This window comes from Dermochelys coriacea, chromosome 10 (assembly GCF_009764565.3).
Source record: "Dermochelys coriacea isolate rDerCor1 chromosome 10, rDerCor1.pri.v4, whole genome shotgun sequence".
Taxonomy (NCBI): domain Eukaryota; kingdom Metazoa; phylum Chordata; order Testudines; family Dermochelyidae; genus Dermochelys; species Dermochelys coriacea.
The window spans coordinates 54,100,539-54,115,190 of NC_050077.1; the positions used below are offsets into that span (position 1 = coordinate 54,100,539).

General features: G+C 40.2%; 1 protein-coding gene across 5 annotated transcripts in view; it reads left to right on the forward strand.

The window, feature by feature from the left end:
• The window catches only part of RORA (RAR related orphan receptor A), a 553,808-nt gene that overhangs the window by 524,692 nt on the left and 14,464 nt on the right, over nt 1-14,652 (forward strand). For 3 of the 5 annotated variants that reach the window (XM_038420591.2, XM_043493173.1, XM_038420592.2), the window contains 5 exons: nt 548-689; nt 4,110-4,505; nt 8,297-8,418; nt 12,522-12,654; nt 13,312-13,419. In XM_038420591.2, coding sequence (XP_038276519.1) covers nt 548-689; nt 4,110-4,505; nt 8,297-8,418; nt 12,522-12,654; nt 13,312-13,419 — 901 coding nt within the window. The remainder of the gene's footprint in view (nt 1-547; nt 690-4,109; nt 4,506-8,296; nt 8,419-12,521; nt 12,655-13,311; nt 13,420-14,652) is intronic. The other 2 variants (XM_043493174.1, XM_038420593.2) reach the window with 1 other exon arrangement.

Consider the following 14,652-nt stretch of genomic DNA (forward strand, 5'->3'; position numbering starts at 1 on the left):
ACAGTTCGGCTACACACACCTACCCTGTGATTACACATCAAGGTCTGTCATCCTCCCATCTAAAAAGGACAGAATGGGATGTCAGAACAACAGCCCTGTGGTCTGAACATGCTGCCCCTGCTGAGCAGGAAAAACAGGGAATGGCACCTAGATTTTCCCATGGCAGTGAAAAACACCTCTGCTAGGATACTGGCTGGCCAGGAAGTCTGATCTTGAAACACTTTCTCTTACTCAAAAAGGATTGTTACATTTGTGTTACAAAAGTATATTAGAGTATCTCTGAAAATAAAGAAAAAATGTTTAAACTCTTCCTGCCTCAGATTATTTTTTCATTTAAAGTTTTTGTTTGTTTGTTTGTTTTTTGTTTTTGTTTTTTTAGAAAATAAGTCATTTTTCTCAGGGGAAAAAAGTTAGCTCTTTAATTTAATGAATGGGCTCCTCTTAAATGTAATTTTCTGTTAAGTGTGAATACCATTCAGAATCTTGTCTATGGTGTCCTATGAATCCAGTGACTAATAGCGTCTTGTATTTTGCAATTCTATCATAGGGCTTTTTCAGGAGGAGTCAGCAAAGCAATGCCACATATTCCTGTCCTCGTCAGAAGAACTGTTTGATTGACCGAACTAGTAGAAACCGCTGCCAACACTGTCGATTGCAGAAATGCCTTGCTGTGGGGATGTCTCGAGATGGTGAGCGCTGCTAGTCCAGGATTGGCATGTGTAAAATAATATATAGTACAATGCCTGCTCAAACAAATCCTAATGTAGGACTTCAAAATTACTGAATGCTATGTTTATATCTGAGAATACCCAGTGGCTTTTATGTACTGTATTCTATAATGAAAATCTGTCAGTGCTATCAGAGAGCTAAACAGTTACTTGTTTTTTTTTTCTCACCATTTGCTATAGTTGCCAGCTAACATGCTTGTCCCTGGCCACCCCATGAAGATGCCACTTTTAGTCTAACTGTCCTAACATTTGCTCTGTGTGTTTTACACCCAGATTCTTACTGTTGAAAGTAAGATTCTAATCATTAGATCAGTCTAGACCTGAATTATTTACAATTCATGAAAGAGTCAAATATTTGGATATGTACAATGTGTGAGAATGGGAGAGTAAAGCTGCAGAATGAAAATACTTAAAATATATTTTCTTGGCAAAGAGAGAAACCTTATAACCTCCTTTAAACATGATAGTTAATGTCTTCCTAAGACAAAATGTTAAGTGCTCTCCATACTAAACCCATCTTGTATGCATGCATGACAACTTGTATGCAATAAAATGGACAGGCAATATTTCACGTAACACATTTTAAGGACATTACAGAATACAAGACCAGATTCGCAACTGATGTAAATGAGTGCATCTCCATTGATTTCACTGGAGCTGCAGCCACATTGACCAGCTGAGGATTTGGCTCAGTCAGTATTGTCAGCAATGTCCCATGTCCATAATCCAAAATGTTCTGAAAACAATGCACTGCTTTGTGCACATAATAAATAGGACCCTACTGCCTTTGACTTATTTTTTATGTGGAATTAAATGCCTGATTGTTGTTTAAAATCTCTAATGGTTGGTCTCATAAGTGGCTAGGTTTCTTTGAGTGTTTGACCTGATACAGAAGCACACATGTTGATAGTCTTCTTCCCAAAAACATGAAGCCTTTATAGCTGAGATAGGTCCCAGAAAATGTATAGCATGTTCTTAGGAAGTGCTGTAATATGCAAAACCTCTGATGCCAAGCCAACACAAGTCTTTTGCTTCTGATTTTAATGTGCAAGTTCATGGATATATCTTTTCATGCAGCATATTTATCTTAGAATCATAGAATATCAGGGTTGGAAGGGACCCCAGAAGGTCATCTAGTCCAACCCCCTGCTCAAAGCAGGACCAAGTCCCAGTTAAATCATCCTAGCCAGGGCTTTGTCAAGCCTGACCTTAAAAACCTCTAAGGAAGGAGATTCTACCACCTCCCTAGGTAACGCATTCCAGTGTTTCACCACCCTCTTAGTGAAAAAGTTTTTCCTAATATCCAATCTAAACCTCCCCCATTGCAACTTGAGACCATTACTCCTCGTTCTGTCATCTGCTACCATTGAGAACAGTCTAGAGCCATCCTCTTTGAAACCCCCTTTCAGGTAGTTGAAAGCAGCTATCAAATCCCCCCTCATTCTTCTCTTCTGCAGACTAAACAATCCCAGCTCCCTCAGCCTCTCCTCATAAGTCATGTGCTCTAGACCCCTAATCATTTTTGTTGCCCTTCGCTGTACTCTTTCCAATTTATCCACATCCTTCTTGTAGTGTGGGGCCCAAAACTGGACACAGTACTCCAGATGAGGCCTCACCAGTGTCGAATAGAGGGGAACGATCACGTCCCTCGATCTGCTCGCTATGCCCCTACTTATACATCCCAAAATGCCATTGGCCTTCTTGGCAACAAGGGAACACTGCTGACTCATATCCAGCTTCTCGTCCACTGTCACCCCTAGGTCCTTTTCCGCAGAACTGCTGCCGAGCCATTCGGTCCCTAGTCTGTAGCGGTGCATTGGATTCTTCCATCCTAAGTGCAGGACCCTGCACTTATCCTTATTGAACCTCATTAGATTTCTTTTGGCCCAATCCTCCAATTTGTCTAGGTCCTTCTGTATCCTATCCCTCCCCTCCAGCGTATCTACCACTCCTCCCAGTTTAGTATCATCCGCAAATTTGCTGAGAGTGCAATCCACACCATCCTCCAGATCATTTATGAAGATATTGAACAAAACGGGCCCCAGGACCGACCCCTGGGGCACTCCACTTGACACCGGCTGCCAACTAGACATGGAGCCATTGATCACTACCCGTTGAGCCCGACAATCTAGCCAGCTTTCTACCCACCTTATAGTGCATTCATCCGGCCCATACTTCCTTAACTTGCTGACAAGAATGCTGTGGGAGACCGTGTCAAAAGCTTTGCTAAAGTCAAGAAACAATACATCCACTGCTTTCCCTTCATCCACATAACCAGTAATCTCATCATAAAAGGCGATTAGATTAGTCAGGCATGACCTTCCCTTGGTGAATCCATGCTGACTGTTCCTGATCACTTTCCTCTCCTCTAAGTGCTTCAGGATTGATTCTTTGAGGACCTGCTCCATGATTTTTCCAGGGACTGAGGTGAGGCTGACTGGCCTGTAGTTCCCAGGATCCTCCTTCTTCCCTTTCTTAAAGATGGGCACTACATTAGCCTTTTTCCAGTCATCCGGGACTTCCCCCGTTCGCCACGAGTTTTCAAAGATAATGGCCAAGGGCTCTGCAATCACAGCCGCCAATTCCTTCAGCACTCTCGGATGCAATTCGTCCGGCCCCATGGACTTGTGCACGTCCAGCTTTTCTAAATAGTCCCTAACCACCTCTATCTCTATAGAGGGCTGGCCATCTCTTCCCCATTTTGTGATGCCCAGCACAGCAGTCTGGGAGCTGACCTTGTTAGTGGATAATAAATCTTGTGGATTTATTTACTATAAATCATTGACTAATTGTTTTTGTTTATCACACTGACAGACTTGGAACACTAATAAATGTCTGTTGTCACAAGATGGCTTTATAGTTTTTTCATGCGCCTCAGTCCTGATTTCTATAAAACTTGCTATTTGAGCCTCTCCTGGACAGAGCCCACCAGTTTATACCTAGTCATATGTTGGTTACACTTATGTGTGCACATGCAATAGGAATTGTGCTATTTGTGTCATACCACCAAATTTCATTTTTAATTGTCGTCCAACAGTGATGAGATTTGACTGCCTGGATGTTGTAACTCTAACATCTGTACAGGTGAACCTGGAATGAATATGATCTATTATTTATACAGTTGGAGAGCTAATGAACTACCAAAATAACCATAAAAGTAAATAGTTAAATTAAATGTTTTATTAAAATTGCCATTTAAAGAATATAAGATGTAGCAGGAAATGTGGTAGTTAAGTTTGTGAGTTTTCTGTAAGTACCTGGAGATACTTGCACAGATCTAGGTTTTCGTAATGCGTTCATCACTGGTATCTAAGTGCTCGGGATGGTTATGGTGCAGTTGTGATGTATGGAAATAAAGTGTGTTTTGTGTATGTATTTCAGCTGTAAAGTTTGGTCGAATGTCAAAAAAACAGAGGGATAGCTTGTATGCAGAGGTGCAGAAACATCGAATGCAGCAGCAACAGCGAGATCACCAACAGCAACCTGGAGAGGCAGAACCACTGACACCAACATACAGTATCACCACCAATGGGCTAACAGAGCTACATGATGACCTCAGTAATTACATTGATGGGCATACCCCTGAAGGTAGCAAAGCAGACTCTGCAGTTAGCAGCTTCTACTTAGACATACAACCTTCTCCAGATCAGTCGGGTCTTGATATTAATGGAATCAAACCAGAACCAATATGTGACTACACACCAGCATCGGGCTTCTTCCCTTATTGTTCTTTTACAAATGGGGAGACCTCGCCAACTGTGTCCATGGCAGAATTAGGTAATAAGAGAGAAAAGTTTCCATTGTAATTGCTTTAATAATACCCTCTGGATTCAGAGTAACACATTTAGCCTTCTGTGAATGCTGCTCTGAAATTACACACAGCCTTGCTGTTTTCATACAGCTGTAAGAACTGTTCCATGAAGCGCTCAGCACCCTGAACTTCAGTTGGCAGTTGATGGCACTCAGCACCATACAGAATCAGACCAGCAAATCCCACTGGCTCCTTGCTGGTGGGATTTGGGTGGTTTAGAATCCTGTTGGAGGTGGGGTGAACCACGAATGCTGGCAGTTAGTTAAAATCATTTTTAGAACTGGGCAAATAATATTCCTTGAGTGATTTATTTGATGAAGAAAGGCATCGGTTTTTTTTTAATTATCAGCCTGATATTTTTCCCATCTCTACTCCGTTTTCCAGCATAAAATGAATAGGCCTGATTCTCTACTATTTTGGTGTCATTTGCACCTGTGACATGTGGGTCTAGAATGCTGTTCTAATCTGATGGCTTTTTATACTCAGTTTACTCGGGTGACTCCAGAAAGTGTGAAGTAGAGGAGAATCTGGTCCCAAATTCATTAGGGAATGAATTCTAGGAAGTTCTGTTAATTTCCCTAGAGCCCTTATAACGACAGCTTTACTTAGCATGTTCTGCCCTACATTTTGCTCCCTGAATGTCTTCTTGAATCCTGAACTCCACAAAAGTACTTTAGTGACTTGTGTTAAGAAGGGCTTTGTAAGGTGGTTTGCCAGCATTACACAAGTAGTTTTTAAATTCCAGTTTGCTTAATTGAGCAACCAGTGGTTTTAAAATGCCTGCTTTGTTTATTTCTGTAACGTTCATGCTAAATACTCATTTACAACATCACTAAAAGTAAAACAATCTATTTGAAAATATCATATTCTTTGACAATCAGCATAACACAAGTTTGATTTCCCGCTCCCTATTTTTTTTGTTTGAAGTCCTCTTTCTCTGCTTGGAATCCAGTTCTCTGGAGTGCAGTTTGTTGTGACATTACAACCAGAGAATTATGTCCCTGTTTCAATTCAAATAATTTGAGTCTTAGAGAAGTAAAAATGAGAAGAAGAAATCTGAAAATAAAGGCTATGCCAGCAGCTTTGTCTCAGTCAAATAGTTTTGTGTGTGTGTTTTGATGGGTGATTATTAAAGGATAACCCGACAAAGGCAAGGGAATTGAAGGCTAGCTCATCCTAAGTGAGATGCTGAGTTTGGAGTCTGGCTTAAAGTAGTGGTTTATTACATTAGTTATCTTTTAAACTGGTTTGTAATATGGTTTGTCTGGCCAACATGGACGGGGCCAAACACTGTAATAACCGTATTTAAGTATTTTCCAATCTAGGGTCCCTGTTCAGGAAAGTATGTAAGCAAGTGATTAAATACTTTCCTGAATTGAGGCCTCGATTTGTGCTTAGCCCCTCTATCAAATCTTGCCCAGTGTATCTTGCAAATACATCCCCCTCCCCGTGCTGTCAGATGTTGTGACTAGGTTCTAATGTTGGTTTTTGAGTGTATATATGTATGAAATTGCTGCTGGAGCATATGAAAGCTGTGGTGGCAACAATTACTTTATACCCTATGTTGTATAATTTAGATGGTGCATATGATCAGCTTTTATTGAAGGTTGTAATGTAAACCTTTATTGAATTTTCTTGATCTTGAGAAAAGGCTTCCATTAGACCATTTAGCATGATGTGAAACAACCTGTTTTGTGGTGTGAGTTTATTATTTAAAGAATTTTTCAAACAAGAAAACACAGCTTTCACAGAAAAGCTGACTCAAGGAGCCTTAAAAGGGGAGTTATGGATGACCATTCAGATACATTTTAGGGCCAGCGCTTTATGGTGGTTTAGCCAGTGAAAGCATTGATTGCAGAACTGTGCAAGTAGGGGGACCGTCGATAGATCTGTTTCCATGTGCTTAAATAGGGATGGGCAGAGAGGTAGGTTGCAAATCTAAGGACGAGTTTTTTAGGTGTCTGCCTTTGAAAAACCTCTTCCCAACATATGTACAAATCAGTTATTGATAAGCCATTCAAATGTGTTTTAACAAAGCATATTGGCAAAAGAAGGATGGTCTCTAAAATGAATGTATTGTATGTAAACTTCCATCATGTCAAAATGGCTACACTACTACTTTAAAACTAAGGAAAATTTGAGACTTCATTTGTATAATTTTCTATCTTGGTTCCCTAAAAAGTATATTCGCTACCAAGATTTCTTTTTAAAAAATCATGCCTAGAGAAAAGAAACTTGCCTTTCCCAAGGAGGCAGCCTCTATGTTAGTGTCTCAGCTGATATCTCTTAGGATGGGTCCTCTATACCTTACATTCCTTTTTAAAGAAAACATTTATCTTATTTCAAATGTTCATGGATTTAGTTCTTGAGAAAGATGCCAGTTTGACAGCCCTGGCGAGAAGTGCTGTTTATTCATGAAGCAGCTTACAGCACCAGCAGGGCTGACATCACCCCACCTCCACTAATGTGCCTCCATCCTAAACTGATGCGCCCATTGACTCCTGGGCCACTCTTCTGTGGCTCCTAGTAAGGAGTTTAATTTTTTGCTCAGTTCCCCAGGCAGGTTCCCATCTCAGTAAAAACACCAAGACCACCAGCTAGTACAGTACATTACATTGAGAGCAAGGTGAAACTGTAAGTTTGCAGATCACAAGGCTTTCTCAAGTTTCCATGGAGCTTCACCTTTACATAGTTTCAGATGGATTTTCCTCCCTAAAAACCTATTTGGCAATCATTGCTCCTGGAGAGAGGAGCTGTTTCTTTCAAATCTCAATATGCCTGCTTCAGCCCAGGTTCACTCAGACGTCTTAACTAAGCTTTAAGTTGGTAATGAACTAATAACAGAGCAAATCTACCTGTTTTTGTTCATTATTGAAAATTTCCTATAGCTGCACTTGTGAACCAGTGACATACATAAATGGGTGTACACTGCCCCCTACTGGATGCTCTCCGACCACTGTGGGAACACTCTCAGAGCTATTAGGATACGTATACAGTGCAGGTGTAATTTAATTTAACTTAAATCAGGGGTGATTTAATCTAGCTAGTTTGGATACCAATAGCAGTTAAGCCGCAGCAGCCCAGGATGCTAGGTACTAACTCAGGTGGCTAGCCCGCACTAAAGTCCATGCTGCTATGGTTCAACTGTTACTGGTGTCTGGACTAGTTAGATTAAAGCTAGATTGGGTATGTCTACATGTGCTGGAATCACACCTCCAGTTGCAGTATAAATAGCCCCTTACAGTATGTCTACGCTGCAGCAGGGAGCATGCCTCCCAGCCCAGGTAGACAGACTCGCACTAGCTTCAGCTAGCGCACTAAAATAGAAGTGTGGATGTTGCAGCAAGGGCTAGAGCTTGGGGTGGTCATCTATGTCCAAGTCTGCCCAACCCCCTGGGTCCCAGCTCGGGTGGCTAGCCTGAGCTGCTCCACCCTGCTAATTTTACTGTGCTAGCTTGAGCAAAGGTAGAATGAACCTGTCTATCTGGGCTGGGAGGTCTACTCCTAGCTCCAGTATAGACATACCCTTAGGGACCAGGATTTTTTTTTTACTTGTATCTTTTTGCAAATGTCATAAAATATTTTTCAAAAGGACAATCCAAGGAGCTATTGGAAATATCAGAAAATAGATTAAGGTTCTTTTCATAATAACTAAAGTTTCTAATGTAATTTCTGTAGTTCACTCTTCGGATGGACAGGAATCACACAGGGATAGGTTTGCTTTTTTAATGCATGCACTTCTTGCTCTCTCTTTTAGAACATCTTGCACAGAATATTTCAAAGTCACACATGGAAACTTGCCAGTACTTGAGAGAAGAGCTACAGCAGATAACATGGCAGACTTTTCTGCAGGAAGAAATTGAGAACTATCAGAACAAGGTATTATAAAATGCCAAAAAAACCAAAACAAAACCGTATTTAGGCCTTCTGGTGTTTTTTAAAGTTGTTAATCTTATAACAGTCTGTTAACTGTTAAATTCAGCTTTTTCCATTTTTTTCTATTTCCAGTAGGAAATTTTGGTTTGTTTGTATGCAGGAGAGAAGTATATACCCTACACCTTTAATTTGTAATAAGCTGGAATGAAAAGTCGCAAGTGGGTAGTGATTTCTCTGGATCTCTGGGTTTTTACAGGTGTGGCACATACTCCTAGTACCTATGCTTAAAGAACAAGGGTTAGAAAGACAGAGTCAGTGAGTGCCACTCCTAAATGGTAGAATGAGTCTCTGGATTATTGAAATCAGTGTTGTCTTCCCTATGTTGACATCAAGCTGTATCAATAAATGGCCTAGTATCTTAATGCTGTATTTCAGATCCCAAGTGCTCAAACATCATGAGTCAGGTCTGAAAAAATCATGAATTTAATTTAAAAACCATAAGATTTGGGTCATGGTATTTTTCTTCTGGTTTTTGAATGTTTCATTTTCATGTTTTCAAGCTTTTCTCCACAACCTGGAGGGATGGAAACTTTTTTTTTTTTTAGGCTGAGATTCTCTTAGAATGGCCTGACTCCAGGAGCTAATGCTTTAAGAAATGTATCAAGTATCATGAGACTACTGTTAAAATCTTGAAAGTTGGCAATACTGTTTAATAAAGCTGAGGTTTGGATAAAAGGTTAGCTGGGTCAGGCTCAATCAAGAGCCTACATGCAAACTGATGTGCAATTTGGTATTATCCTTGGGTCCATTTCAACATTGCTGCTTTCCCAGATTCTCTTTTAGTGTATGTGTTTTAGAGTATTTGTGCATTTTATTTGTGTGTTAACCAGTTTTGTAATGTATTTTTTTGTTTGTGCATTTGGTCCCTGCCTTGTGTAAGGGGAGATGTACAGTTGTGCTGCCCAGGGAGAAACCTTGGGAAGAAACTGGCTATCAGCCAACTGGAATGAGGGCAGGGTAGTCTAGTTGTTGGAGAAGGCAGCAGGCCTAGTGGTCGGGGTCACAACTAGTAGTCAGTAGCCAGGAAACAATGCCAAGGGTCCAACTGGAAGGCAGCAAGTGGGCACCAGAGTCGTGGGTCAAACCAGAGCTTATAGTCAGAAGCCAGAGCCAAGAGTCAAATCAGAGGGCAAGAACTGGAGCAGGAACTGGAGTCTCAGGCAAGACTAGGTGCAAGACAGGAGCAGCAGAAACCCTGTAACACAGGGGTAGGCACACTGGTGGGCATGAGCATTACAAAGCCAGCGAGCTGCTGCTGGCTTAGAAGCCAGCCTCAACAGCGAATCAGGTTGCGTGGCTAATCAAGCAGCCTGCTGCAGGCCAGCTGTACTGATGAGGAGGCTTGAGACTAGCTCTGCTGCAGGCCCTCATTCTTGACACTGGCTTTCTGAGTCATACTTCCGTTCCTGCTCCTCACGCTTGGGGACAATCATTCTACTTCTAGCCCTAACCAGTAGTATAATACTCATAGACTGTGCAGCCAGAAGGCACCATCATGATCATGTAGGCTGACCTCCTGCAAGCTCCTGAAGTCTCCTCGTGTAAGTTCGATTCTCCATTCTTCTGATCATCCTAGTAGTCCTTCTCTGCATCTGTTGCAGTTTGAATTCATCTTCTTAAACATGGGAGACCAGAACTGGACTTAGTATTCTAGATGAGGTCTCACCAGTGCCTTGTATAATGGTAATAACACTTCCCTATCTCTACTGGAAATACCTTGCCTGATGCATCCTAGAATCGCATTAGCCTTTTTCATAGTCATGTCTGATAATCATCCTGTGATTGACTGATACAGCCAAGTCTTTCTCCTCCTCTGTCTCTTCCAGCTGATACATTCTCAGCTTACAGCAAAAATTGTTGTTGTTAGTCCCTAAGTAAATGACCTTGCACTTCGCACTATTAAATTTCATCCCATTTCTGTTACTCCTGTTTTCTAGGTCATCCAAATCTTCTTGTATGATATTCTGATCCTCCTCCATAGTGGCAATACCTCAAAACTTTGTGTCATCTGCAAATGTTACTAGCTCATTTCCATTTTTTTTGCCAAGATCATTTAATGAAAATGTTAAATAATATTAGTCAAAAGACCAATCCGTGAGGATTTCCATTAGTAACCCCTTTCTAGCTTGACAGTTCATCTTTCAGCATGACCCATTGTAGTCTCTCCTTTAATCATTTCCTTACCCACCTTTTGATTCTTGTACTAATCTCCATCTTCTCCAGTTTAACTAATAATTTTCCATGTGGAACTGTATCAAATGCTTTACTGAAATCCAGGTAGATTCGACATACTGCATTTCCTTTGTCTTGAAAATCAGTTATCTTCTCAAAGAAAGAGATCAGATTGGTCTGGCACAATCTACCTTTTGTAAACCCATGTTGTATTTTATCCCAATTACTGTTTATCTGTATGTCCTTAACTACTCTCTCTTTCCAAATTTGTTCCAAGATCTTGCACATAATGGAGCTCAAACTAACGGGCCTGTAGTTTCCCAGATCACTTTTTTTTTCCCCCTTTCTCAAATATAGGTACTGTATTTGCAATTCTCCTGTCATAGTCTACAGTTTTGATTAAAATTCCTTGATATTCAGCTTGCAATTTCCTGTGCCAGTTCCTTTAATATTCTTGGATGGAGATTATCTGGGCTACCCAATATGGTCCCATTATGCTGTTTGAGTTTGCCTGCCATCTCATATGTGGTAGTTGCTACTTCCAACTCCTTGTTCCCATTAGCCACCCTGCCACTGCCCCCAAGCTCTTCATTACCCATATTAAAAACTAAGGCAAAGCATTCATTTAGGTGTCGGGCCAAATCTAAATTCTTTAATCTCTATCCCATCCTCAGTTTTTAGCGGTCCCACTTTTTCTCCCATGTTTTCTTTTTTTTTTTATGGCTTAAAGAACATCTTACTCTTGGTAAAGGACTCAACCCTTCTGCCAGCTCAGCTGCAATGGCCAGAGCTTTGGGATGTGCAGCAGAGGCTCTGCCCACCATTTGATGGGTGAGGAAAGGGAAGGATTGCCCAGTGCTCTGCACTTCCAGCCACAGTGCAAGGAGGCTGCACCAGGGAATAGAATGCAAGTGTCTTATTCCTGTTTTCATTCTTGCATGACAATATAGGGCCACGCTGTAATCTGGCCCCTAAATTGCACTGGCAGTTCAATATGTTATGTGCAAGGTTAATTATTATTTAAGATAGTGCATTTCTGTTTGGAGAATAAAATCCTAGAACTGGGTGCAAGGATTCCTGGTTTCTGTTTAAAGTTTTGCCTTTGAGTCACTCTGCAACTGTGGACAAGTCACTTAATTTCACAGTGCCTTAGTGTACCTGTACAATGGGTAGCACAATGCTGTCCTCCTCAAAGGGGTTTTGTGATGCTTAATTAGTGTTTGTATTTCCATAGCACATCCCATCTGAATGTCACAAAGCACTTACCAGTGAAACAGTTCTTGGGAAGTACTATTAAACCCACTATTGTTTAGATAAATATTTTGTGTGTTCTCTGCAGAACGTTTATTGTATTAAAAAGTCCCAGTTTTTATACTACGTAGGTAGTTTCATTCTAAATTGAGGCATTTGTGGTCCAAATGACTGGATACCAATACCATAAATAATATGGGATTATATATATATTTGAAGATCTCCTTGTTATTTGATTTAAATTCAGTAGAAAACAGAGTACTTGGTAAGAAGCATGGAATTGCTTTTGAGAGCTTAGTTATGTTTGTTGAGTCCAGTTCTGCCTTCTGTTGCACGCATACAGTTCCAGTGTAAATCATTGGAAGCAGTACCCAGGCATCTGAGGGGAGAATTTTGTCTCTTGAGACAAAAAGTCCCAGCCTAGATCTCACTGCCAACAGTAAATGAGTGCTGCACGTATACATATGCCTCTATGAGGCTTGTTTACCCCCTCCACCTCCTAAATTGTACTCATGAATGCTGGCGAGGGTTGGGAGCTCTGCTTTGCTTTTTAACTTCATTTTTCTTTATGAAAAGTGGCTTACACAAGCTTGAATAGTGATTTATCCCTTTCTCTTCAACAGCAGAGGGAGGTAATGTGGCAATTATGTGCAGTCAAAATAACAGAAGCTATACAGTATGTCGTGGAGTTTGCCAAACGCATTGATGGCTTTATGGAACTGTGTCAAAATGATCAAATCGTGCTTTTAAAAGCAGGTATGTTGGTGAATTGAGGCCTGCTTCTAACAAGCTTTTAACCTAGGGAAATGCTATGCAAGTAAAATGACTGAAGCCAGTTTTGACTTCAGATATTTCCTTGTGTTTTTCAGTACAACCTAACAAGTTTTATAGCTCTTTCCTTGGATACATGTGTTCATCTTAGATGTTCTGGATGGAAGTGTGTGTATGTATCTGTGTGGAGCTTCCATTAGAAACAGTTGAAGTATTGAGTGGGTACAAATGGCTGGGTCGAGCACATAAAATAGATTTCTGATTTGTTTTGATAACAGTGAATAGCTCTTTTCAAGGTAGAAGTTCAGACTTAGTTATAAGGAAGATATTATAGAAATGATGTGATTTACAAATAAATGGAGAAGTTCTTATATGTTCACCAGTGTAAATCCAATTTAATTGCCTTGACTTCAATGGAGGTACACTGGATTTATTCTAATGTAACTAACTTTTTAGAGATTTTTTTTAATGCTCATGGTAAATCAAACAGTTATCAGTTATAACTACAGATACCACTACAGTACTGGACCTATATTGAATGCAGTCTAGATTACATTTTAAAATCCCTTTTTAAAAAGTTCTTCCATTTTGTAACTGAAATCCCTATTAAAATAATCAACTCTGTGTATTGTTTGCATTTAGGATCTTTAGAGGTTGTGTTTATCAGAATGTGCCGTGCCTTTGACTCCCAAAACAACACAGTATACTTTGATGGCAAGTATGCTAGCCCAGATGTTTTCAAGTCATTAGGTAAGAAAATCTCAAGAACTCTGTATAAAAACAAGTAGAAAAGAGGTTAGAAACTGAAAGAGGACCATGTACAAAAAATAGACTAGGACTTAAACACTGTGTTAGGCATACAAAGGGAAAAGTTTAAAGGTAATTCAAAATCTAGTCTTGGATTGCTTATTATGTAAGGTACTATATATGGGTCCACTTCTTAAAGTTGGTTGACTAAATTTGGGGACCAGTTGAGTTCAATGGAAATTGAAATCATGTAACAGAATGCAGAATTGGGCCCTTGGTGTTCAGATCAGGCACCCAGATACCTGTTTTAAACAGGTCAGTGCTAATTTGAATATGCGTCCAGTTTAGGCACCCAGATTTGATAACTGGAGTAATATTTGATACATTCTAACTATACAGAAAAACAATTTCTTGGGTGAATTTGGACACCACAATGTTATCCTTTCAAAGCTCCTGGTCTTCTTTTTAATCTTTCAAGAACATATATACACAAAGATGAAAATAACATTGCAGGGAGATTATTGAAAACAGATCACTTGAATAAAAATTGAATTTTTTTTCAATTTCACAGTAATTTGCCATTTTGACCTTTTGTGTATATTTTTGCCAATTTTATCTGGGAGGTACTATTAAGTTTGTGTATGGGGTGTAAGCTGGATAAGATAACATTGAGTGCTGAAGGATAATATGGCAGTGAAGAACTGGCTGTATCATTTTACAGATATTCTGCACCTATTTAAAACACCCAAAGGTACAAAGTATGGACATGAACAGTTCAGATAGTAATATTGTATGTGGGCTGCTAGCTGGACTACACTGAAATATACTTTCAACCTTAACTTTTTAATTTTTTTCTCCATGAGCACCAAAAAGTCTAAACTGGGTTGTATATAAGACCTGCGGGGGAAAGCCCAGTTCCAACAAATCCTCCAAGGCCCTCTAAAGCAGGGCTCCCCTCCTACAGATTGTAGGAAGCATGTGTGATAGTGGTGGGTTTTAAAAAAAAAAATCTGAGTTTTACCTGCATGGCAGATGCGGGTGGAAGGGAAAGGAAAAAGAGATGGGGAGGCTCCTATCCACATTAAAACCTTTCAGCACTCTGCTTTTCCCTGTCCTCCTTTCTTTCCTTATGTTCCCTGTGCATACATCCTATATGCCTCCCTCAGTTCCCTGCATCTTCTTCCATGGCTGTCTCCTCTATCCTATTTCATTTGCCCTCTATGTTTTTGTGTTCCT